Raw genomic sequence first — 25212 nt, forward strand, 5'->3', positions numbered from 1 at the left:
TCAAGTAGTATTTTACTAGGTGACTTCATATTATTATAAAATAAAATGTACAGGTTTCAAACAGGAAAAATATAGCCTTGCTATGCTAATGATAGGCCTAACCATCTTCTGGTAAATGGAAAGGCTTTCCCAAAAACCTTCTCAATTAAATGTTAACTAGCTGGCAGAATGATATCATGATTATTTTCATCAATCCAGTGGCCATTTGTTTTGCAAACTCCTTCATGTGCTACAGAATAACCACTAACAAAACAACAGTACTAGGTGCTTGCTCACTTGAATTAAACGGTAAGTACACTCTCAAATATATACATTTCAACGATTTTTCACAGACCTTAAAAGTGGTCTCCTGGTGTGTTTTAAGCATTGTTATTGATTTAGAACATCAAATTTGGTTGTTTTTCTATTTAAAAAGTGTGACTTTGAGAGTGAAAATCTGGAAAAAACGGAAAACTGAATTTCTGACACAGCCTACTATTAGCACTTGCCCAGTACAGCTTCAGTTGGCCTGACTGTGAAAGACCAATTTCAGAGTGTATGTCACTATTCTCAAATAAATTTTCACAAAGGGCGCCTTTCCTTTGCGGGGTGGGCCAATTTTTGGCAACATTGGAGTACACCCCCTTCTCCACGCACCACTACACCACTGGGCCTACACCATTTAATTCAAAGTGGTCTGTTCATGGAAAAAAAAAAAAAGTGAAAAGGAGATTAATATATCTTTACTAGGTCTGAACAATGATAAGTTATCCCTACATTTAGATTTATTCCACTAATTTTGACAGCCTAGATGTGATCTGACATGTAGGTTATTGATAAATAAAAAGCTTTCATAACTTTGGATATTTATTTATTGGCTACTTTTCTTTTGTAATTAAAACAGCTGGCCTACATGCTAAAATCCATTCATTGTTTTTCAAGAAATGGATTTGAGTATTGAGTGCATTGTGCAGCTTTGTTGTGATTGGACGGAGTTGCAAATTACAGTACCACGGACAGAGCTCGACCACTGCCTTTCTCCCTTTTTACACCAGGGAGCCAGTGGGAGTGCACTGCAACCCTTGAAAGCGCATCTCCCGGTGAGGACCAATAGCACATCTTCATATCAGCATCCATTCCACAGTTGCCTACCATCGGCTGCGCACCAGAGACGGGCGCTAACTAGGATATGTCAAGGCGTGCGATGCTTTTGCTTGATTAATGCCTTTTCTTTCCTTGGATTGTACTGTTATGTTTTTTTTAATCTACATTTTCCAAGATGGTTTATGAGGTTTCACCTTGATGTGCACAATATCAAATGAATTGGCTGCTACTGTTTAGGAAGCCATCACTGCAGTGCCATTATTTTTTCATTCACTGGAGGACAAATATTACACTGTAAGTAATGGTTGTATAATTTGTATAATATTGTAGCCTATTTCGAATGATAACATACTGAATTATAAATCGTAAACATCAAAATGTGAAAATAGGCAACATCACTTGGGAAAATAGGCTAAACTGCTAGATTTTGAGGTATCCTATATTTCTTTGCAAGAAGCTACCCATATGCACCATAATGAGGAGTCATGTCAAAAGCGTTTGTTGGAATTCAATATTACTCAGCGTCGAGTTTGTGCGTTTATTAGGACGCGGACGCTCGATTTCAGAACCATGGACAGCAGCCGATCTACACAACCACATGTAACAGCCTTGAAACCAAAGCTTGCAGCTAGACAAACTGTCTTTATATTTAAATTAGCAAGTAAAATAACCAAACATATTTTGGATTTTCTGACAAATCGACTAGCCTGCTTGAAATCAACTTAAAATCTTTGAGTCGCAATCACTTTTTTGTTGTTTTGGGTATGGCTTAATCTTATCTCGTTGAAATGTTTCTCAGCGCACATGACTCCTCAGCAATATACTATTATTATTAGGCTAGCCAATAGATGCAAAAGTTATGAAACAGTGCATAGCAATAATTCATTTATATAATTTCACAAACATCGTTTTCAATTCTCAATGATTTCGTAGGCTATAGCAAATGTGACCTTCACATAAAGGTGTTTACATTTCAGGCTTCCAATTTAAAAAGAAGGTACTACTGTATGAGCATGGATGTATCCATCATTCGTTAGGCTTCGATCAAATTAAAGCATGCCCATGTGGAATTGGATGTGTTGAGACCAACAAAAGTTGAACGGCTGTTTGATTTTTTAATTAAAGGCATAGGGGCCCTTCGGATGTGTTTACTTTGGTTTACCACGCGAATAGTCGACAAGCAAGCAGTGTAGTTGCTAATCCAACTTGTTGTTATTTGCTGGCAGAACTGCTGAGTGCTTTGAAGGCACCATAACATTCCCTGGTATATGCCTAGATTCACCCGTCTGTTTTTCATTTACCAAGTCAAAACAATACAGCTAATTAGATCATTCAAATTGGACCACCGAGCACTTGTCGATATAAAATCTACTGTATACACCAGGCGTATTCCACCGAGGGCCATATTGTTTTTATGAATATCTCTATCAACAACAGAATAAACACATTTTGAATTACATATCTACAGTAGAAAATAGTAAAATATCATCTTTCTAATGATTTCTCAAATCCTAATATCGAGCAAATTACACTTACTGACAGGCTTTGAAAAAGCACCAGCGATTAGGCTTCCAGTGCTAGAGGTGTCAAGCCCATAGGGGGCACATGCCCCCTCAGATTTGTCCTGTTTTTAAAATGTTCAGATGTAAAATTAATTACTAAATTTATAGAATTAGGCATTATTATGGGTCTAGATTGCAGGAAAAATATGTTTCAGGTGTTTAAAAAAATTCAGAATTCTCCAAATCACCCCCACTCCATCCTCACCTCCTTGTGCTCCCTCTAAAATAATAGGTGCAAGACTGCCCTCAGTGTGGCATGTGCCGCTGGTAAGCTTTCTTGACTTGGACATACATTTTGCCAACACATGGCTAACCTTTGTTTAAAACCAGCTAAACAGCTGCTTTGAGTGAAAATGTGTTTGGAGTTACCTTTCTAGCTAAAAGGAAATGCTAGAGTTTACACTTCCTCTTCCAATTATAATGTGGGTAGCTCAAAACAAATATATTTACCAAATCTATTCATTTTAAAATGTGGATTACTTCTCCTTGCCTATATCATTTACCTGATAACACGTGATTTTTTTTTTTTTGCTAAGGCATTATGGGGGTCCCTGGGTTGCCGGTTTGCCTGGGAGGGGGTCCATGCTTATGAAAGCATATCTGAATGTTCTGGAAATTCCTGTGAATTATTAGAGCCAACCAAGATATCTCAACACAATAGCCTTCACAGCATCGCTTTATGACATGCTCCTTTATAAGGACGACACAGACAGGCGATTTCAGGACCTTGGACAGCAGCCGACGTACACAACCAAAACAGAATGTAGCCAAACAATGCTTGCAGCCAAATAATCCATAATTATTTTCAATTAGCAAGGAAATATTGAAATATCTTTTGCATTTCTGTATTTATAATTATCACAATCAAGATAGGCCTATTTCATTCTCATCATCAAATACATTATATATTGCTCACATTTATGAACACACAATGAAAGTGGTAAAATGTAGCTAATAGCTACTGAAAATTTCATTTTGCTAACATTGAACCATTTTGTTTTCCACAGGCACTTTTGACCTAGCTGAGAAGGAGAGCCAAGTGCAAAGAGAGAATCTGCTCAGACCGACTCCTGATCCATCCAGTACGTACCTTTCCTGTCAGGACTACAAGGATCTACCGTGGCATTAGATGCCTGAGAGGAACTGACGCTTGTAGCCAGGGTCTCCCAGCTCAGAAGCATTGAGATCCTCAGGACCTCCCCTGCCATTCTCTCTGGTCGGTCAACCACTAACCCAGAGAGGCTAACGCCCCTGGATATTGCTACACAGTCACCATGGGAACCGTGCTGTCTCTCTCGCCCAGCTACAGGAAGGCGGCCCTCTTCGAAGATGGGCCAGCCACAGTGGGCCACTACGCGGCCGTTCAGAACAGCAAGAACGCCAAAGACAAGAATCTGAAGCGTCACTCGCTCATCAACGTTCTGCCATGGAAGCGGATCGTGGCTGTGTCGGCCAAGAAAAAAAGCTCAAAGAAGGTGCAGCCCAACGCCGCATACCAGAACAATGTGACCCATCTCAACAACGAGAACCTGAAGAAGTCTCAGTCCTGCGCCAACCTGTCCACCTTCGCTCAGGACCAGAGCACCCCGGCCCTCGTCAAGAGCTCCAACAATGCCGTCTCGTCAGTCAAGAAGGCCCCCCTGACCAACTCTAATGCAGCCCCCGGCACGCCCAAGAGGGTGATCGTCCAGGCCTCCACCAGCGAGCTCCTGCGCTGCCTGGGTGAGTTCCTGTGCCGGCGCTGCTACCGACTGAAACACCTGCCCCCCACTGACCCGGTGCTGTGGCTGCGGAGCGTGGACCGCTCGCTGCTTCTTCAGGGTTGGCAAGATCAGGGGTTCATCACCCCGGCCAACGTGGTGTTTGTCTACATGCTGTGCCGCGACGTGGTCTCCTCCGAGGTGGCCAACGAGCATGAGTTGCAGGCCGTGCTGCTCACCTGCCTCTACCTGTCCTACTCATACATGGGCAATGAAATCTCCTACCCGCTCAAGCCCTTCCTGGTGGAGAGCTCCAAGGAGACCTTCTGGGACCGCTGCCTGTCCATAATCAACCTGATGAGCGCTAAGATGCTACAGATCAACTCGGACCCGCACTATTTCACCCAGGTGTTTGCCGACCTAAAGAACGAAAGCCAGAAGGAGGAGGAGAGGAGCCGCTTGCTCATTGGTCTGGACCGGTGAGGGTCCCGGGGCTCAGGGAAGGGGAGGAAAACCAGGGGAGGAGAGGGAAACCAGGGGAGAGGGGTCTACACCAGTTTAGTATTTCAAAATGGGGGAGGGGGATTGGTTGAGGGAGTTGGAAGAGAGGAGTGGGGAAGTTTTGATGGGAAGAGATTCATTTTTAGGGTTAATTTGGCTCTGATATAGCCAGAACGTTTTAGATTATAAGCATGTTTGAGAGCTAGCAGTACAACAGTTCACTGAAAGAGGGACAATGGAATGCAGTTTGATGAAAAAAACAAAAACATTTTATGGAAAAAATCCTATTTATCTCAAGTTTTCTGAAGACCAAACTAATATTTTTCGAAGGAAAGAGAATTGCATTTTAACTTCACTTTTGACACCTAACAAAAATGCCAGACTCGGGTACATTCTCTGCTTACGTACATGTAAAACTACATTGAAAAATACAAAAACCGACAATGAAAAAAACAAACAATAGAAAAGGAACACAAATCTACAGCGATGAATGTGGAGACGACTGAGGCTGCAGCACCCTACCAACTACCTGCTGTTTGTTCTGACTGTCTGAGATGCACTGCCTACAACGGGATGGTAAAGGGCCCTTGCGTGACTGGGCTAGTGATCACATCAACAGACAAGCTGCAACGCGGGCTCTTTAGACTGAAGTGAAAAACCATGTACCCCCACTGCAAGGAAGGATATGGACTCGACAGTTCTGCTGCAGTGCTAACAGTATCTGATCTGAATGGAAAAGTGGGGACACGGATGCTGGATACATGTTGTTGTGGCTTTATTGTTTGTGACTTGGCGAGAGGGGTTTGGTGGAGAAAGATTGGTTCAGAAGGACTTGACAACAGGCCTGAATTGCATTGTGGGATTTTTTTTTTTTACAACAAAACAATAGGACATGAGGAAATACAACATCAAAACACAAGGCTTGATTATCACACTTCATGTTAAGACCTACTTTATTTTCATCAGAAAAAAATGGATGTTTTACTCTTCAAATGCTCAAGTCCAGGGTGGTTTATTTATTGATTTTCTTAAAAAGCTTTTAATTTTTACATAGAAATAATAAACTAATGCACGTGTGCCATGCAATTTCTTGAATTTCTGACGACAATAATGACTTTACATCTTTCCATTTGATCTGTAATTAAACCATCTGCGTTAGAGAATGCTGTGAAAACTAGTGTATTTAGCTATGCTTGCTAAAATAGGCTATTTGTTTACCAAGGAATAATTTTGTATTTTTGTCTAAAGGTTGTATCTAAAAACACTTTGGAATGAAGGTCCATATTCTGCTACAAGACATTTAGCTTTAACAAATGTTTAGCTAGTGCCATATCTTTGATGAAAATCCTGTAGGTCTGAAAACACATCTACATGTTGAGTGGATTTCCATCTTATAACTAATTGAAACTTAATTTATTTGTTATCTTGGCACATCCCTTGTATTCAAAAGATCATGAATGAATGATAAATTGGTCTGTTTAAAAGAACCGGATGTGAAAGAATGGGTTTTGTGAGTAACTGGTGAGTTTATCTCTGGTGGGAATGAAGATCAATGGTTGTTGCAAATGAATGTTGCAGGGAATAAGCTATAGATTGACCCTAGATTAAAAACCAATAAAAAATCTGACCATTGCCAAAGTAACTACCACATCAGAGAGACCTTGAGTAAAGACAAAGACCCTAGAACCCTAGACACAGAGCAATCCCAAACCCAACACACCACCTCCACATATCAACAAGACAACATAACCATCAGCCAATGGCATGCCATTACACTCAGAACCACTAAGTGGCACATCAGAGAATATGACAGGTAGCCTCCCCTGGAATAATCTCTCAATGCCAATATTAATCAAATCTAAGACAACAATGTATTCAGCTGGGGAGGAGATGAGATTAGGTTATACTGTAGGTTCTATCCAAGTTGACCTCCATGGAGATAATCAGGTTTTCAATCAGCTGAAGCCACTCTGAGAAATGGACGAGCATAGAGGGCGATTAGGAACACCATGACAGCCATGACTACATCTACGTGAGAGCAAATGGAGCAGTCAAGATACATGGCTACCATTTCCATTGAATAACTGTAAAGGCTAGAAACTGGTAGAATGATAGCACCTCCATCGCCAATAACTAATAAGATAAAAGGGAGGTGGTAGGTTTTTCTGTCAACCACTGCTACAGTATATGTTGTAACAGATAAGTGGGATTGAATCCATAGTTTAACAGGAGTAAGTTGTCAATAGAATACATACACTAGGGGATTTTCTTTTTTAATTAATTTTTTTTAATCGAACAAATCAAAATAATAATTATGATAAGAGTATATGCCCGCTTTTCATCATCTCAACAGTGAGAAATGATGCATGCTTTGTTTCATAGTTGTTTCTCAAATTTCTTTCTGGAAATGCGAAATGGTTGACAGTCATATGCAGACAATACTTTTTTGTTGTTGTTTAAAAAAAAAAAAAAATGAATGCTGAAAAAAAGGCTATTCTCTTCTCTCATGTGATGAAGGTTGTTCTTAGGGACTGTTGGTTGATATGATCATCTCTCTCCTCTGCTGTATCAGTTGGAGTCAAAGAGAAAAATGAATGGTGCAAGTGTACACGTGTTGTGGACACATTGTTCCTTGTCACGGGGAGATGAAATGCAATGGGAAATGGGTTGTTGTGTAGTGCAATAGGGGGGGACACACACTTGACAGGCTACTGCTCTGGGGAAAAGGCAGGGCATATGGGGTCAAAGGTCAAAAGCAGGGGAATCTTGACCCTCTCGCCCCAACTCACTGAAATGTGCCATTTTTTTTCAATTGTATCACTGATTAGTTGTTTGAAAAAGACTTGAAAAACCTTACAAAAAGAGAGAAAAAAGACGTGATAGTTAGAACACTTCTGTTGACTTCTTTTTCTGTATCTTGTTGCGTACTTTGTAGAACAAAAAAGAAACAGTGTTAAAGAACTTCAGAAGGGTATTTCATTGACTGCATGTGTGGCGAGTGTAAGTGAGTGTGTGTGTGTGAGAGAGTTTATTTGTACAGAAGAATGTGTGAAGTTTGTTTTCTTACAACCAATAGGAAGTGGAAAAAGAGGATACTCTACACTGATTGGCTACTAGTTATCTTGAAAAAGCCTTTGCTGTAATTGAACCTTTTCCAGTTTGTTTCTGCTTACTTTAATTTATTTTTGTACTGTGATGAAAAATAAAATGCACTGATTGCTCATGATGCACACATGAGTGGTGTCTTCATCTGCAGTTGGACCCTTCAGTGATATAATCCCATACTTGTCACTATTTGTTCACTAGACCCCACAATGGCCCATATATCATTTAAGAGTTGCCAGGGTTATGAATTTAAAAACTGACTAATCCGTGGAATTAAATCCATTAAATAATAATTTGAAGATTAAAATGACATATATCCCCAATTTAGAGAATCCATCTAGTTACATATTGTAAGATGAGACATAAATAATACAGTATTTTTGAATCATAAAGTCAATGACCATTCAATCTGCCTCCATTTGATTTCCATTGGCCATATGGGGTAAATCAAAGACGATATAATCAAAGAGTATGAAAGATAACGCAACTGCTGACTCTTAGTCTCTAACCTGCTCTCCCACACCTCCCACCCACTTTAGTCCATCAGGAGGCTAGTGATGCCTCTGTTGAGATAGCTCTCATTGACAGGGAAGTGGTGATGCCGTCATCCTGACCTGACTGCAGGATGCTTTAGCTGTCGGGAACGTTATCCTTGGAAACAGCTGCTAGGTTAGCAGGCGGATTAGCATCCTGGGAAACAGCTGCCAGGTTAGCAGGTGGATTAGCATCCTGGGAAACAGCTGCCAGGTTAGCAGGCGGATTAGCATCCTGGGAAACAGCTGCTAGGTTAGCAGGTGGATTAGCATCCTAGGAAACAGCTGCCAGGTTAGCAGGCGGATTAGCATCCTGGGAAACAGCTGCCAGGTTAGCAGGCGGATTAGCATCCTGGGAAACAGCTGCCAGGTTAGCAGGCGGATTAGCATCCTGGGAAACAGCTGCCAGGTTAGCAGGCGGATTAGCATCCTGGGAAACAGCTGCTAGGTTAGCAGGCGGATTAGCGTGGTTTGGTTTCCCCATATTACCGACAGCACAGAGACGAGAAGAGCTGGGAGAAGGAGAAAACATCACAGACTAGCCTACATACCAGCAAACCTTGATGAAGCATGTGTTTTCCTGGTTGTAAACACAAATTCTCACACACACACTAGGTGAGCAACATCAAAATGTCCTATGTCAACTAAAGAGTCATTCCACTGGAACAAATACGTTTATTAATTAAATGATTCAATCAAATAACAATCACTGTGGGTTCTTGTATATTTAACCCTAACCCTTCAGATTTGGTCCAAACACTCTCTCATTCATTATCAATATATATATATGAGATAGATAGATATTACATAAATACACAAAATATTAAATTAGGCAATATATTCATCTATATATATATATATGGTGTATTGAATATATTGAAGGAAATTAGAATATATATATATATACTCATTACAGAAACTCTGAACATTACCGCCCCCTAGATTACAACAATGTTCCAACATGTTGTCAACCTTCCCCAATTCTCAATATGCAGATATCTTTGCACTAAAATGAAAACAATTGCTGAGAATCGGGTACACATCTTACAATTGTAATCAAAATGGTTACCAACAGAAGAGAGAAGAAACTCAATGAAATGTTATAGACTGGGTTCCCTTTCTGAAGGCACTAGAGTGCTATCTGGCTAGCAAAAAAACAAACAATCAAGGGGATTTACCGTACTGTAGGTTAAGCTTTGGATAAGAAAAGTCAAGCCCAACACAAACCAAGGAGGGACAAGGATTCGCCGGGCACAACACCTTCTAGACACGGATCACAAACTGAAGGGTAAAGCTGAAAGAATTGATGGCACAGGTAAACCATTTTCACCTGACTACTTTTTATCCATGTGTACTGAATGTACAGTAGACGACTCAGCATATTAACAGTCTCCATGCTGCATCCCTGAGTGACAGTGAACCATTAGAATCCTTACTCAGCTAAATGATCACGCGTTTGCACCGGTCTTATTTATGTAGTAGTGAGGAAAGTGGGCATCTCATCTAGCTCTCTGTCTTCATTGATGCGCTCTCTCCCTTTCTCCCTCCCGCTCTCTCTCCTCCGGGGAACAGGGGGGGTTCAGAATAAACTCCTCATTGGCCCTGCAGTGTCAGTCTACCCACCTGGCCAGTGCCAAGAGATGTGATGGAGTGAAGGAGGAGATAGAGCGATAGAGAGAGGGGAGAGAATAGAGGGGAGGAGAGGAGGCAGCCAAGCCGGGCTTTTGTTCTCAGATTAAAGTATCCTTCCTTACTAGAACAGGCATGTCGGGAGACAGGAGAGAGAGAAACCTATTTCGGTTGGATGTGACAGACAGTCACAGGCAGTCAGAGGATATGGAGGCGAGTTATAATAAGCAAGTTTTACAGGCAGCCCTGAGGACTAACCACATATTAAAACACCTGCCATTAGAGATACTATCCACAATACATAGCCTACAACTTTCCCCCAATAGAGGGACATTTTCCAGCAGGTTGCAGCCATTTTCTGGTCTAAAATGCCTTATCAAGCAACAGAACAAGGTCATCATACGCCATTGCTGCAAGGTAAAGGAAGATTTCTTTAGTTGAGATGAGAGACACGCTATTTACCTAATTATGTACCGATTTTCCTGGCCAATTTGCAAAGCAATTAGCACTCGGCAGCAATTCTGAAACTGATTGGAGATTTTTAACTGAAAATAATGCCAACTGACAGAGAGATACAGTCCCTAGTGAAAGCCTACAAACCCCTTGCACAGTCTTCACATTTTGCTGCCATAAAATGAAATAAAACAATTAATTAAATGTTTTTTTACTACTGATTTACACAACCAACTGCACATTTCCAAAGTCAAAGAAAATGACAGAAAATCGTCTGAATAAATAAAATATAAAACACAAAGATGTCTTGATTGCGTATATCTTCACACCGGAGAGTTAATCCTTTGTGTAATAACCTTTGGCAGCCATTACAGCTGTAAAACATTTGGAATAAGATTCTATCAACATCACACAACTCTTAGGGCAACATATATCCATTGTTTTTGTCAGCCTAGTCTCTTATTTTCAAGCCGATATAAGTCATGACAGACTGGATCATTCAGGAACACTCAACACCTATTGGAAGGCCATTCTGGTGTGTCTTTGGCATTAACATTTGTGCAATTGTCCCGCTGAAAAATAAAATGATCCCAGGGTTAGGTATTCAGAAGAACGAGGCAGGGTTTCCTCTAACTTTTTATCTGGGCTTTGCTTCTTTCATATTTATTTTCATCCTGACAAACTCCCCAGTCCCTGCCAGTGACAAGCATACCCATAACATGATGCTACATCTGTACAGTATATGCATAGAAATAAGAGGTTAAAATATTTATTTTAATGCTCCTCTCAGAGCATTTAGGTTCAGGATATGTTCAACACATCCCACTAAACACCCGGTGACAAACTAACTTAAGAACGACACACTTCTCATCTGTGCCTCTGACACTGTTCCGTCATTAAAGTACATAGGACAACATTCTCTCCCATTCTTGTTCCGAAATACAGAAGGAATGGAAAATGTGTGTGTGTCGGACTGGCTGTGGTCTATCTGTAGTCTAAAACAACGGTTGTGTTAAACATCTTTCCATCAAATATCCATTTTAGATACAAATAAATAATGAAAACATACAGTGCTTTCACACCCCTAGACTTTTCCACATTTTGTTGTGGTACAGCCTGAATTTAAAATGGATTACATTTAGATTTTGTGTCAGTGACCTACACACAATACCCCATTATGTCAAATTAGAATGATGTTTTTACAAAAACAAAATACACTTGAATAAAAAATGAAAAACTGAAATGTCTCAAGTCAATAAGTATTCAACCCCTTTGTAATGGCAAGCCTAAATAAGTTTAGGGGTAAAAATGATGTGCTTAACAAATCACATAATAAGTTGCATGGACACATTCTGTGTGTAATAACAATGTTGACATTGAATATCCCTTTGAGCATGGTGAAGTTATTAATTACACTTTGGATGGTTTATCAATACACCCAGTCACTAGAAAGATACAGGCGTCCTTCCTAACCCTAACTCAGTTGCCGGAGAGGAAGGACACCGCTAGGGGATTTCACCATGAGGCCAATGGTGACTTTAAAACAGTTTAATGGCAGTGATACAACATTGTAGTTACTCCACAATACTAACCTAAATGACAGAGTGAAAAGAAGGAAGCCTGTACAGATTAAAAATATTCTAAAACATGCATCCTGTTTGCAATAAGGCACTATCTTAAAACAGCAAAAAATGTGGCAAAGAAAAACTATGTCCTGAATACAAAGCATTATTATTCGCGCAAATCCAACTCATCACTGAGTACCATTTTTTTCAAGCATGGTGGTGGCTGCATCCTGTTATGGGTATGCTTGTCGTTGACAAGGAATAGGACGTTTATTTAGGGCAAAAATAAACAGAATAGAGCTAAGCACAGGCAAAATCCTAGAAGAAAAGCTGGTTCAGTCTGCTTTTCAACAGACACTTGGAGACAAATTCACCTTTCAGGAGGACAATAACCTAAAACACAAGGCCAAATATTCACTGGAGTTGCGTAGTTACAGTTTTGACTTAAATCAGCTTTACAATCTATGGCAAGTCTTGAAAATGCCTGTCTAGCAATGATAAACAACCAACTTGACAGAGCTTGAAGAACTTTTGAAAGAATAATGTGCAAATGTTGTACAATCCAGGTGTGCAAAGCTCTTAGAGACTTACCCAGAAAAACTCACAGCTGTAATCACTGCCAAAGGTGATTCTAACATGCCTTGATTCAGGGGTGTGAATACCTATGTAAAATTTGATTTCTGTATTTCACTTTCAATACATTTGCTAAAATTTCAAATGTTTTCATTATGGGGGTATTTTGTGTAGATGGGTGAGAAAACAAATCTATTTAATCCATTTTTGAATTCAGGCTGTAACACAACATAATGTGGAATAAGTCAAGGGGTCTGAATACTTTCTGAAGGCACTGTAGCCGTGAGAATATACATTTCTGAACAAGATATTCTACTCAAACAAAATGCCGGATAATGTGATACTAATCATGATAAACCAAAGCTAGCGTAACATAAAATGATCGACGCCCCGACAAAACAGCTCAGTTGTAAATGTGAACTCAACTTGATATTGAAAAGTGAGGGGAAAAAATCGACTCTTTGGTGAATTAATGTTGTGCATGTGTGTGAGTCTGTCTAATTAACTCAAAACATGTGTATGTATTAAACATCTTACATGTTCTATTGAAAAACATTGAGTTACGTCAAATAAATATCTATTCAAAGTTACAAATTTGGCATGGCTTTCATTCTGAGAGTTCAACCCTCCCATGTATCATATCATGCCATCTAGTTCACAAATGAGCTCTATACAAACAGAGTTATGATTCACATATTCCTCATTTGACACCTCATCGTCACTTGTCCTTGTCACAGACCGAGTGGCCCTTTTAGTTTCCAGGCACTGCCAGAATATAACCGGAGCGGCTTTTGGTGAAGTCTGGCTGCGATTGGTTGATCTTGGGCTCCACAATGACAGTGCATTTCCTGCCATTCATACTGCACTGGATGGGACTGGCGATATTCACCTGCAGCTTCCTCTTCTCACTGCAGAGAGGGAGAAAGAGATAAAAAGAAAAACGTGTCAAATCAAATCGTATTGGTCCCATACACATGGTTAGCAGATGTTAATGCGAGTGTAGCGAAATGCTTATGCTTCTAGTTTCGACAGTGCAGTAATATTTAACAGTACCAAGAATTAGAACAGGTCATGGTAGAAATAGTTTTAGTTACTCAGCTCTGTGGTCCTGGAATTCTCTCCTGAACATTTTAACATTTGATGATCTAGTCTCGTTGGTGGAGTTTAAACACTTGGTCGATGTAAATATCATAAAAGGGTGTAATTGTCTTTAGTACAGCTGTTTTTTAGTCAAGACATTCGTGTTTTTTTTACGTAATATGTAATTGTTGTACTGTATGTGTGTCCATAGTTTTGTTTAATGTTGTATTAGTGTATGGAAATTGTTTTGTTTGACACTTTGTTCCCCCTGCTGCTATTGGACCAGATCTCTCTTGAAAAAGATATTAAATAAAGTTGGAAAAAAAAAAACGAAAAAAAAAATCTAACAAGTAATCTAACAATTCCACAACAACTACCTAATACACACAAGTCTAAAGGGATGGAATAAGAATATGTACATATAAATATATAGACTGGCTAGGCCACTCCAGGACCTTGAGATGCATCTTAGTTCAAGATCTCGCGATACATGGCCCCATCCATCCTCCCCTCAATACGGTGCAGTTGTCCTGTCCCCTTTGCAGAAAAGCATCCCCAAAGAATGATGTTTCCACCTCCTTGCTTCACGGTTGAGATGGTGTTATTGGGGTTGTACTCATCCTTCTTCGTCCTCCAAACACGGCGAGTGGAGTTTAGACCAAAAAGCTCTATTTTTGTCTCATCAGACCACATGACCTCCCATTCCTCCTCTGGATCAACCAGATGGTCATTGGCAAACTTCAGACAGGCCTGGACATGCGCTGGCTTGAGCAGGGGGACCTTGCGTGCGCTGCAGGATTTTAATCCATGACGGCGTAGTGTGTTACTAATGGTTTTCTTTGAGACTGTGGTCCCAGCTCTCTTCAGATCATTGACCAGGTCCTGCCGTGTAGTTCTGGGCTGATCCCTCACCTTCCTCAAGATCATTGATGCCCCACGAGGTGAGATCTTGCATGGAGCCCCAGACCGAGGGTGATTGACCGTCATCTTGAACTTCTTCCATTTTCTAATAATTGCGCCAACAGTTGTTGCCTTCTCACCAAGCTGCTTGCCTATTGTCCTGTAGCCCATCCCAGCCTTGTGCAGGTCTACAATTTTATCCCTGATGTCCTTACACAGCTCTCTGGTCTTGGCCATTGTGGAGAGGTTGGAGTCTGTTTGATTGAGTGTGTGGACAGGTGTCTTTTATACAGGTAACGAGTTCAAACAGGTGCAGTTAATACAGGTAATGAGTGGAGAACAGGAGGGCTTCTTAAAGAAAAACTAACAGGTCTGTGAGAGACGGAATTCTTACTGGTTGGTAGGTGATCAAATACTTATGTCATGCAATAAAATGCAAATGAATTACTTAAAAATCATACAATGTGATTTTCTGGATTTTTGTTTTAGATTCCGTCTCTCACAGTTGAAGTGTACCTATGATAAAAATGACAGACCTCTACATGTTTGTAAGTAGGAAAACCTGCAAAATCGGCAGTGTATTAAATACTTGTTCTCCCCACTGTACATATGAGATGAGTAATGTAAGATACGTAAACATTATTAAAATGGCATTTTTTAAAGTGACTAGTGATCCATTTATTAAAGTGGCCAATGATTTCAAGTCTGTATGTAGGCAGCAGCCTCTCTGTGTTAGTGATTGCTGTTTAACAGTCTGATGACCTTGAGATAGAAGCTGTTTTTCAGTCTCTCGGTCCCAGCTTTGATGCACCTTGTTAAGCATGTATCGTACATACCTTACAGGTGGTACATCGATATTAACAGAGAGAGAGAAAGTATGGTGTATGATATGTAGTAAATGCTAAAGGGCTTTTTACACTAAAAACATTGATATGGTACACCTTCAATTGACTGTGCATCCTTCATTGTTGTGGATATGCATCGTCAAAATAATGGAAAAGACCTAAATCAAACTTGATGCTAATGGGCATAGATATAGACTATAGAACATTGTAGCATATACCCCAGGAATGATCCACGTGCCTGTACTGTTGGTATGGCTCACCAGCCGATTGGCTTTTAGTGCTTGTCACATCTAGTTAGGGATTTTCTGTCTGAACGGCCATTTTGCACTATTCCCTCTTTAAGAGGATCAATGAGGCAAATCAAACATTTGTTGAGGGAGAAAAAGTTACTTGTGAGGGAGTTAGGGTGTGAGTGTCTGGGGGAAAAAGTGTGTTATAAAGTGTGTGTTCGAAAGTGTGTTTAAGAAACATACAGCGCATTCGGAAAGTATTCAGACCCCTTGACTTTTTCCACATGTTACGTTACAGCATTATTCTAAAATTGATTAAATTACATTTTTTACTCAATCTACACACAATACCCCATAATGACAAAGTGTAAACATGTTTTTAGAAATGTTCGCAAATGTATTCTTATTCTTATCTTATTTACATAAGCTTTCAGACCCTTTGCTATGAGACTCGAAAAATAGCTCAGGATTATCTTGTTTCCATTCATCATCCTTGAGACGTTTCTACAACTTGATTGGTGTCCATCTGGGGTAAATTCAATTGATTGGACATGATTTGGAAAGGCACTCTTGTCTATATAACCTGTCTATATAAGGTCCCACAGTTTACAGTGAATGTCAGAGCAGAAACCAAGCCATTAGATTGAAGGAATTGTCCGTATAGTTCCGAGACAGGATTGAGACAGGATTGTGTCGAGGCACAGGGAGGATACCAAACAATTCTGCAGCATTGAAGGTCCCCAAGAACACAGTGGCCTCCATCATTCTTAAATGGAAGAAGTTTGGAACCACCAAGACTCTTCCTAGAGCTGGCCGGCCGGCCAAACTGAGCAATCGGGGGAGAAGGGCCTTGGTCATTGAGGTGACCAAGAACCCGGTGGTCTCTCTGACAGAGCTCCAGAGTTCCTCTGTGGAGATAGAACCTTCCAGAAGGACAACCATCTCTGCAGCACTCCACCAAGCAGGCCTTTATGGTAGAGTGGCCAGACAGAAGCCACTCCTCAGTAAGGCACATGACAGCCCACTTGGAGTTTGCCAAAAGCCACTTAAAGGACTCTCAGACCATGAGAAACAAGATTCTCTGGTCTGATGAAATCAAGGTTGAACTCTTTGGCCTCAATGCCAAGCGTCACATCTGGAGGATACCTGGCACCATCCCTATGGTGAAGTATGGTGATGGCAGCATCATGCTGTGGGGATGTTTCATTGGCAGGGACTGGGAGACTAGTCAGGATCGAGGGAAAGATGAACAGAGCAATGTACAGAGATATCCTTGATGAAAACGTGCTCCAGAGCACTCAGGACCTCAGACTGAGGCGAAGGTTCACCTTCCAACAACGACCCTAAACACACAGCCAAGACAACGCAGGAGTGGCTTCGGGACAAGTCTCTGACTGTCCTTGAGTGGCCCAGCCAGAGCCCGGACTTGAACCCGATCGAACATCTCTGGAGAGACCTGAAAATAGCAGTGCAGCGACGCTCCCCCTCCAACCGGACAGAGCTTGAGAGGATCGGCAGAGAAGAACGGGAGAAACTCCCCAAATACAGGTGTGCTAAGCTTGTAGCATCATACCCAAGAAGACTCAAGGCTGTATTCGCTGCCAAAGGAGCTACAACAAAGTACTGAGTAAAGGTTCTGAATACTTATGTAAATGTGATATTTCTTATAAAAATTATGGGGTATTGTGTGTAGATTGATGAGGGGAAAAAACGATTCCATCCATTTTAGAATAAAGCTGTAATGCAACAAAATGTGGAAAAAGTTTCCGAATGCACTGTAGCTAGAGCTACCATGCTAGAGAGAGAACTACAGCTCATTAAAAAAGAGGGAGAGAAAAATGGTTGCCTCTCACCCTGACACCATTTCTCGCTAGGCACTGTTAACAACGGCCGCTCGCACCGTTTGTCAAAATACATAATTAATTAAAACACCCTTGGTGATTCGCGGAAACGCCCGGAGCCAAAGCATCCACTCAGCCAGTGGTATTAAATCCAGAGAAATTAATCAGCGTGACCTTGACACGTATAGTTACGCAACAACGCCTCACAAGCAACAACAATCAACTCAAACTACCCATGCCAGACTTCTTCGTCTGCATTATACATACATTACTGTAGCCCAGCGATGAGGGCTGTGGCGGTGCAGGGTCACCATGGCAACCGTGTGAACCTCTCCATCTGTCATGGCAGCCAATAGGACGGCAGCTCTGATAAATGTCTCTCGTCTGTCTGTCTGTCTGTCTCAGAGGATAGCATGGCAAGCATAGCCACGGGGCTGCTATCAGCTCACTTGAAGGACAAGCAGGGTTAAGCTTACAAATACACATAGTATGCACAGACAGACGTTGTGCATAGAATATACAGACAATGTATTGGACACCTTTATAAGTGGTAAATACTAAGAAACGCTTAAAAAATGTAATATCCCTTGTAAAATCCCTGGTACACGAAAATGCTGTGAAATGTATTTTTCATTTGTGTACGGTTACATGCACCGAATAATGCGATTATTGTGGAAAGTCAGATTAATAAAATAGTTTGATTAAAAAGTACATGATTTGCAAGAAGAATGATTTCCCTAATCATTCTGTTTACATGGACACATCTGAAATCAGTCTACCTGATGGCACTCTGATCAATGCAGGAAAACACCAATCAAAATAAACATTCTACCACAGCGAACATGTGATTTTTGGGAAGCATATTTGATCCTGAGTACGGACATAAAGTGTGAAAACTACTTCTAAGACGCATACACTCAGTTGTTCCGAACACACGTCACTCGGCTGGTGCTGGCACGTGCACAGATCAAATACACCGCTGGATGCCGATTAAGGTGTGTACATGTCCTAATCATTCGAAAGACTGCTCAGAATGCCCGGTGTTTTAATCAGCGTATGCCTACTTCAATTTTGAGACAAGATTAAGATAAATTTAGTACATTTAGAGTAAATCGTTAACATGACTATTGCATAATCTGCCTACTGACATAATCTGTTTAATACCGAATTATTAGTGTGCATGTAAACGTACTTAATCCAATATTGAGTGACCAGTCTTAGTCAAGCCATCTCCCCCAGGGAGAGACTCAGACACCACTGCCTCTACTCTCCTACTAGAAAATCTATTATTTCCTACTCTCTTTCGCAGTAACTGTGTATTTTCTTCGCTAGAAATCTTCTGCCCTATCTACCCCAGCCTCTTCCAGGATACAGAGGAGGAAGAGGAAGACAAGTAGGGAAATCGACATGGCAATCTATCTGCATCCAGGCAACACCATTGACTCATCCTTTTCAAGGTATTTTTTTCCATCATGGAGCCAAGCTCTCCTGCCTCCTGCAAAATAGATGAGAAATTCCCATACTTAAGATATACAGGCAAAGTCACTCAGCAAAATCATCATGACTTGCAGAAGACTCTGGACTTGTGCTCAAGATAAGGTTATATATAGGTTACATTTAGACCTAAGAGACTTTAAAGTCTCTTTCGAAGTGCAATGCTTGCGAAGTATCTGTCAAACGAACGAACGACAGATCGGTTTTGTGGTAGTATGACGCAAATACTGGCAGATTATTGCAAATATGGGCAGCGCATGTGAATAGAGTGTTTGTGGCAGAGACAGACGGCGCAAGGACGGGCCAGATGATCAACAAGAGGTTCTGTGCCAAGAGCATCACATGCCCACAGTGCACGCACGCACGCACACCCGAGCCTGAGGGAGTGTCTCCACCAGGATCTGTTTATGTGGATGGGAGAAGAGCTCCCACTGTTGGTTTGTCAGATCTCTGCCCCTGCTTTCCTTAACAGCAGTTCTAAAATAAAAACCCGCCAGCCTGCTCTGATCAATACTGAGATTGTGTGTGTGTATATATGTGGACAGGTGTTTCTGCCTGCTACTACTGTGCGAGGGGGAGGGGCTGAGGTTAGTAGAGTGTGGAGGTGGGCCAATGGTCCATTCATGTTTGATAGATAGCCAACTCCCCTCCCAAATTCAACACACGTCTTGCGGCCAAACCCCAATCCCGTCTTCCAGAACACAAGCAAACAAACCTCCCCCCCAAGGAGGCGAGAGAGGACGAGATAGGAGATGATATACAGAAGAAGGGGGAGGAGGAGAAGGAATAGATGAGAAAAGATGAAAAAGAGAGAAATGCTCTATGGACCACTGGCTCCAGATAATTATACCTTCTCTAGGTTCCTTCTATTTCTTCTCAGACATGTCTCCTCCTGACTTTTCTGCCCCAAAAAATCCAATGTAATTCATGGATCCAAGATGGCGTAGCAGTCGGACGTGTATTTGTCTTGTCCCGTGTAAATAATAATTTCTCGTTTTTTTCCTGTATATATTTCGTATATATTTTAATCTCACTTTGCATCTACAGACTGAATATACTCTTCTGCAACCTGCCTCACCCAATGTGGTACAGATCTGCTATTTTTATACTTCAGAACTGAAACCCCCATCAGAAGCTAGACAGCTAACTAGCTACTAGTCAGTTAGCCACGGCTAGCGGTCTTCACCGTTAACTCAGACACCAGCCAGCTTCAGCTCGGTCAATACCTGACAGTCTGCACAGAGTTAAATCAACCCAGAGCATATCGGACTGCTTTTTTTCTACCACATCTCCGGATTTCTACCGCAAGCTCTGGACCATTACACCGGATCATTGCAGCTAGCTAGCAATCCGAGTGAACACTCCTGGCTAACGCCTCTGTCTCAAAGCAAGCACCAGTTAGCCTTGAGCTAGCCTCGAGCTAAGCCCATCTCCTGGCTAGCCAAAGAGGTCTACCAGCTAATTCTTGGGCTACAATACCTCTTTTGCCAATTGGCCTGAACCCTTTATAGCCGAAACAGAGCCCCGCCAATCCATCACGACTGGTCTGCCAACATAATCGCCCGAGATGGTTTCAACAGGCCGAAGACCCATCTGCTGGCCCCGGCCCGCTAGCTTTCTGAATCGCCGTGTCTCCAGCTCGCCTCGTGTAGTAGCGACTACCAAACGGCTCCCTGACTTACCTACTGCTGTTCATTAAACCCTATGATCACTCGGCTACACATGCCTCTCCCTAATGTCAATATGCCTTGTATACTGCCATTTAGGTTTGTTATTATTGTTTTATTTCACTGTAGAGCCCACAGCCCTGCCCTAAATGCCTTAGATAGCTCTTTTGTCCCACCTGCCACACATGCGGAGACCTCACCTGGCTTAACTGGTGCCTCCAGAGACGCAACCGCTCTCATCGTCACTCAATGCCTAGGTTTACCTCCACTGTACTCACATCCTACCACACCCTTGTCTGTACATTATACCCTGAATCTATTCTACCACGGCCAGAAATCTGCTACTTTTATTCTCTGTTCCCAACGCACTAGACGACCAGTTCTTATAGCCTTTAGCCGTACCCTGCTTAACCCAGGCCCTGAGGCCCCCAGGACCACATCTATTCCACAGGCGCTCTCATTTGTTGACTTCTGTAACCGTAAAAGCCTTGGTTTCATGCATGTTAACATTAAAAGCCTCCTCCCTAAGTTTGTTTTATTCTCTGTTTTAGCACACTCTGCCAACCCTGAGGTCCTAGCCGTGTCTGAATCCTGGCTTAGGAAGGCCACCAAAAATTCAGAAATTTCCATCCCCAACTACAACATTTTCAGACAAGATAGAACTGCCAAAGGGGGCGGAGTTGCAATCTACTGCAGAGATAGCCTGCAGAGTTCTGGGATACTATCCAGGTCTGTGCCCAAACAATTAGAGCTTCTACTTTTAAAAATCCACCTTTGCAGAAATAAGTCTCTCACCGTTGCCGCTTGTTATAGACCCCCCTCAGCCCCCAGCTGTGCCCTGGACACCATATGTGAATTGATTGCCCACCATCTATCTTCAGAGATCGTACTGTTAGGTGATCTAAACTGGGATATGCTTAACACCCCGGCAGTCCTACAGATAGATAGTCCTAAGATAGATGCCCTCAATCTCAGACAAATTATCAAGGAACCTGCCAGGTACAACCCTAAATCCGTAACCATGGGCACTCTCATAGATATTATCCTGACCAACTTGCCCTCTAAATAAACTTCTGCTGTCTTCAACCAGGATCTCAGCGATCACTGCCTCATTGCCTGCGTCCGTAATGGGTCCGCGGTCAAACGACCACCCCTCATCACTGTCAAACGCTCCCTTAAACACTTCAGCGAGCAGGCCTTTCTAATCGACCTGGCCCAGGTATCCTGGAAGGATATTGACTTCATCCCGTCAGTAGAGGATGCCTGGTTGCTCTTTAAAAATGCTTTCCTCAGCATCTTAAATAAGCATGCCCCATTAAAAAAATGTAGAACTAAGAAGAGATATAGCCCTTGGTTCACCCCAGACTTGACTGCCCCAGCACAAAAACATCCTGTGGCGTACTGCATTAGCATCGAATAGCCCCGCGATATGCAACTTTTCAGGGAAGTCAGGAACCAATATACACAGTCAGTTAGGAAAGCTAAGGCTAGCTTTTTCAAACAGAAATTAAAACATGAAATGGACTATCCTACCGATCCTCGACGATGTAATTTACAAAATAGCCTCCAATACTCTACTCAGCAAACTGGATGTAGTCTATCACAGTGCCATCCGTTTTGTCACCAAAGACCCATATACTACTCACCACTGCGACCTGTATGCTCACGTTGGCTGGCCCTCGCTACATATTCCTTGTCAAAACCACTGGCTCCAGGTCATCTATAAGTCTTTGCTAGGTAAAGCCCCGCCTTTTCTCAGCTCACTGGTCACCATAGCAACACCCACACATAGCGCGTGCTCCAGTAGGTATATTTCACTGGTCATCCCCAAAGCCAACACCTACTTTGGCCGCCTTTCCTTCCAGTTCTTTGCTGCCAATGACTGGAACAAATTGCAAAAATCACTGAAGCTGGTAACATATCTCCCTCTCTAACTTTAAACATCAGCTATCAGAGCAGCTTACCGAACACTGTACCTGTACACAGCCCATCTGTAAATAGCACACCCAACTACCTCATCCCCAAATTGTTATTTTTTGCTCTTTTGCACCCCAGTATCTCTACTTGCACATCATCATCTGCACATCTATCACTCCAGTGTTGATGCTAAATTGTAATTATTTCGCCTCTATGGCCTATTTATTGCCTTACCGCCCTAATCTTACTACATTTGCACACACTGTACATAGATCTTTCTATTGTGTTATTGACTGTACGTTTATTTACACCACGTGTAACTCTGTGTTGTTGTTGTTGTCGCACTGCTTTGCTTTATCTTGGCCAGGTCGCAGTTGTAAATGAGAACTTGTTCTCAAATTGCCTACCTGGTTAAATAAAGGTTAAATAAAATAAAAATGTAAAAAAATATTGAACCTGAAGACTAGACTGTAAACCACATAGAACACAACACCAGGAGGCAAAGAACCCCTCCCAAGTTAAAACCTGCTCAAATGCAGCAACAGCTGCCCTTCAAAACCACCCTAATCCCAGGTTATTACTGACCAAATCATTACAGAAGCCGGCCTTCGCCTCCAATATTTATTAAGCTGTGAGAGTGCGGCAAATCCGCCTGCAGATATCTTCCTTTTTCCTCTCCTCCTCTCTGTCTCTTTCTCCTTTTTTTATGAAAAGAAGAGCTATATACTCTAACTGGGGAGATTACTAAGTAGGTCATCTTAAAATGTTGGGGAAAACGGCTTAGCAGCAAAAAGTCTATTGATCAAAGACATTCCCCGCTGAACTTAGAGAGGTGAGGAGGAAGAACAAAATCAATCTGATAGGTTTAAAAAGAGGTTTAGATGAGGAAAGAGGGAGAGAAAAAGACAGAGAAAGAGGGAGAGAGAGAGGAGAGAGACATACACACACAAACACAACAGCTACACAGGAGCCATGAAGTGCGGCTGCCAAGGAGAGCATTGATCACAGCCAAAAGCCTCCATAGTGTAGCCTAGCTCAGTGCCTAATGTACTGTAGCAGTGGAGAGAGGGGGGGGGGGGGGGGGGGGGGGGGGGGGTCAAAAGAACGGGACAATAAGGGGGGGGGGGTCAAAAGAACGGGACAATAATACTTTCTTAGTTAGAGATCCTATAATGTATCTCTACACCATGTGTCATGATAGTGGAGATTCTTCAAGCTGGTACAGAATTTTGTATATTTTTTATTTAACCTTTATTTAACTAGGCAAGTCAGTTAAGAACAAATTCTTATTTACAACAATGGCCTAGGAACAGTTGGTTAACTGCCTTGTTCAGGGGCAGAATGACAGATTTTCACCTTGTCAGCTCGAGGATTCGATCTAGCAAACTTTCGCTTACTGGCCCAACGCTCTAACCACTAGGCTACCTGCCGCCCTTCCTCTCCACTCCTCTCCTCACCTCTACTCCTATCCTGCTCCTGAAGGACACAGCTATTATGCAGGTGTTCAACCTTCACTGACAATTGACAATAAGGGTGTATACAGCAGTGTTATGTTTTGGATTTAATCTAGTCATTTTCACTAAAATATCATTAACTATTAAATCACATTTTTGTCATTTGAATAATGCTTTAGTCTACTTACTGTCAAAATGACGAAAACAGTGAGCCAGTCACATCACATTTGTATTGCCTCATTAACTTTTAGTAAACATAAATCACTGACTGCCATGTGCACAAACATACATAGCCTTGTCCTACCAACATATCTTTCTGAATAATATGATTTTCTCTTCCCAACAGCAGAAATATGACAAACAAACATGTATATAAGAATATATACAAATTCTCTAAAACAACGTTGGAGGTGGCTTATGGTAGAGAAATTAACATTCATTTCTATGGCAACAGCTCTGGTGGACATTCCTACAGTCAGCATGCCAATTGCACACTCAGTCAAAACTTGAGACATCTGTGGCATTGTGTTGCATGACAAAACTGCAAATTTTAGAGTGGCCTTTTATTGCACCTGTGTAATGATCATGCTGTTTAATCAGCTTATTGATATTCCACACCTGTCAGGTGGATGAATTATCTTGACAAATACTAAAATGCTCACTAACAGGGATGTAATCAAATTGTGACTCACCACCTGGATTCGGTCTTATGTAGCAATATTTGAAATTGTGTTTTTTTACATAAGATAAAAGAAGAGATGAAGAGCTACAAAATGGTATATCATACAGTGCATTTGAGGAAGAATGGGAAAGTAATTATGCTTTTAAAGTTGATCAACTTGTTAACTCACTTTTGAGAAAATGGACTTTGAATGTTTTGGTATCTAGTGAAAGGCTCTTTGTCTACACCCATTCAGCATCGTTCACACCCTCTTAAGCTTTAGCCCCACCCATCTCGTTTCGCTGTCGGAGCGAACACTTGACTGGCCGATGATTGGATAACATGAAAAGAGCCTAACCAGCTCTGCTAGCAACAATTTCATTACGCTTTTTTGCAGACGTTTGTCCGGCCATAATCAA

The 25212-nt window shown here is 41.7% G+C and overlaps 2 protein-coding genes across 2 annotated transcripts in view; one reads left to right on the top strand and one right to left on the bottom strand.

Annotated features, from left to right (window-relative positions):
* The first annotated feature begins 1024 nt into the window (after positions 1–1024).
* LOC129829231 (cyclin-dependent kinase 5 activator 1-like) lies at positions 1025–8076 on the top strand. The gene is made up of 2 exons (XM_055890895.1): positions 1025–1377; positions 3653–8076. The coding sequence occupies exon 2, from the start codon at positions 3920–3922 to the stop codon at positions 4826–4828; it is 909 nt and encodes a 302-aa protein (XP_055746870.1). The 5' UTR covers positions 1025–1377; positions 3653–3919; the 3' UTR covers positions 4829–8076.
* A 1063-nt stretch (positions 8077–9139) lies between these two features.
* LOC129829230 (unconventional myosin-Id) overlaps positions 9140–25212 on the bottom strand; it is a 128308-nt gene continuing 112235 nt past the window's right edge. Inside the window, exon 22 of the mRNA XM_055890894.1 lies at positions 9140–13612. Coding sequence (XP_055746869.1) covers positions 13456–13612 — 157 coding nt within the window. The 3' untranslated portion in view covers positions 9140–13455. The remainder of the gene's footprint in view (positions 13613–25212) is intronic.

The sequence above is a fragment of the Salvelinus fontinalis genome, chromosome 30 (assembly GCF_029448725.1).
Source record: "Salvelinus fontinalis isolate EN_2023a chromosome 30, ASM2944872v1, whole genome shotgun sequence".
Taxonomy (NCBI): Eukaryota; Metazoa; Chordata; class Actinopteri; order Salmoniformes; family Salmonidae; genus Salvelinus; species Salvelinus fontinalis.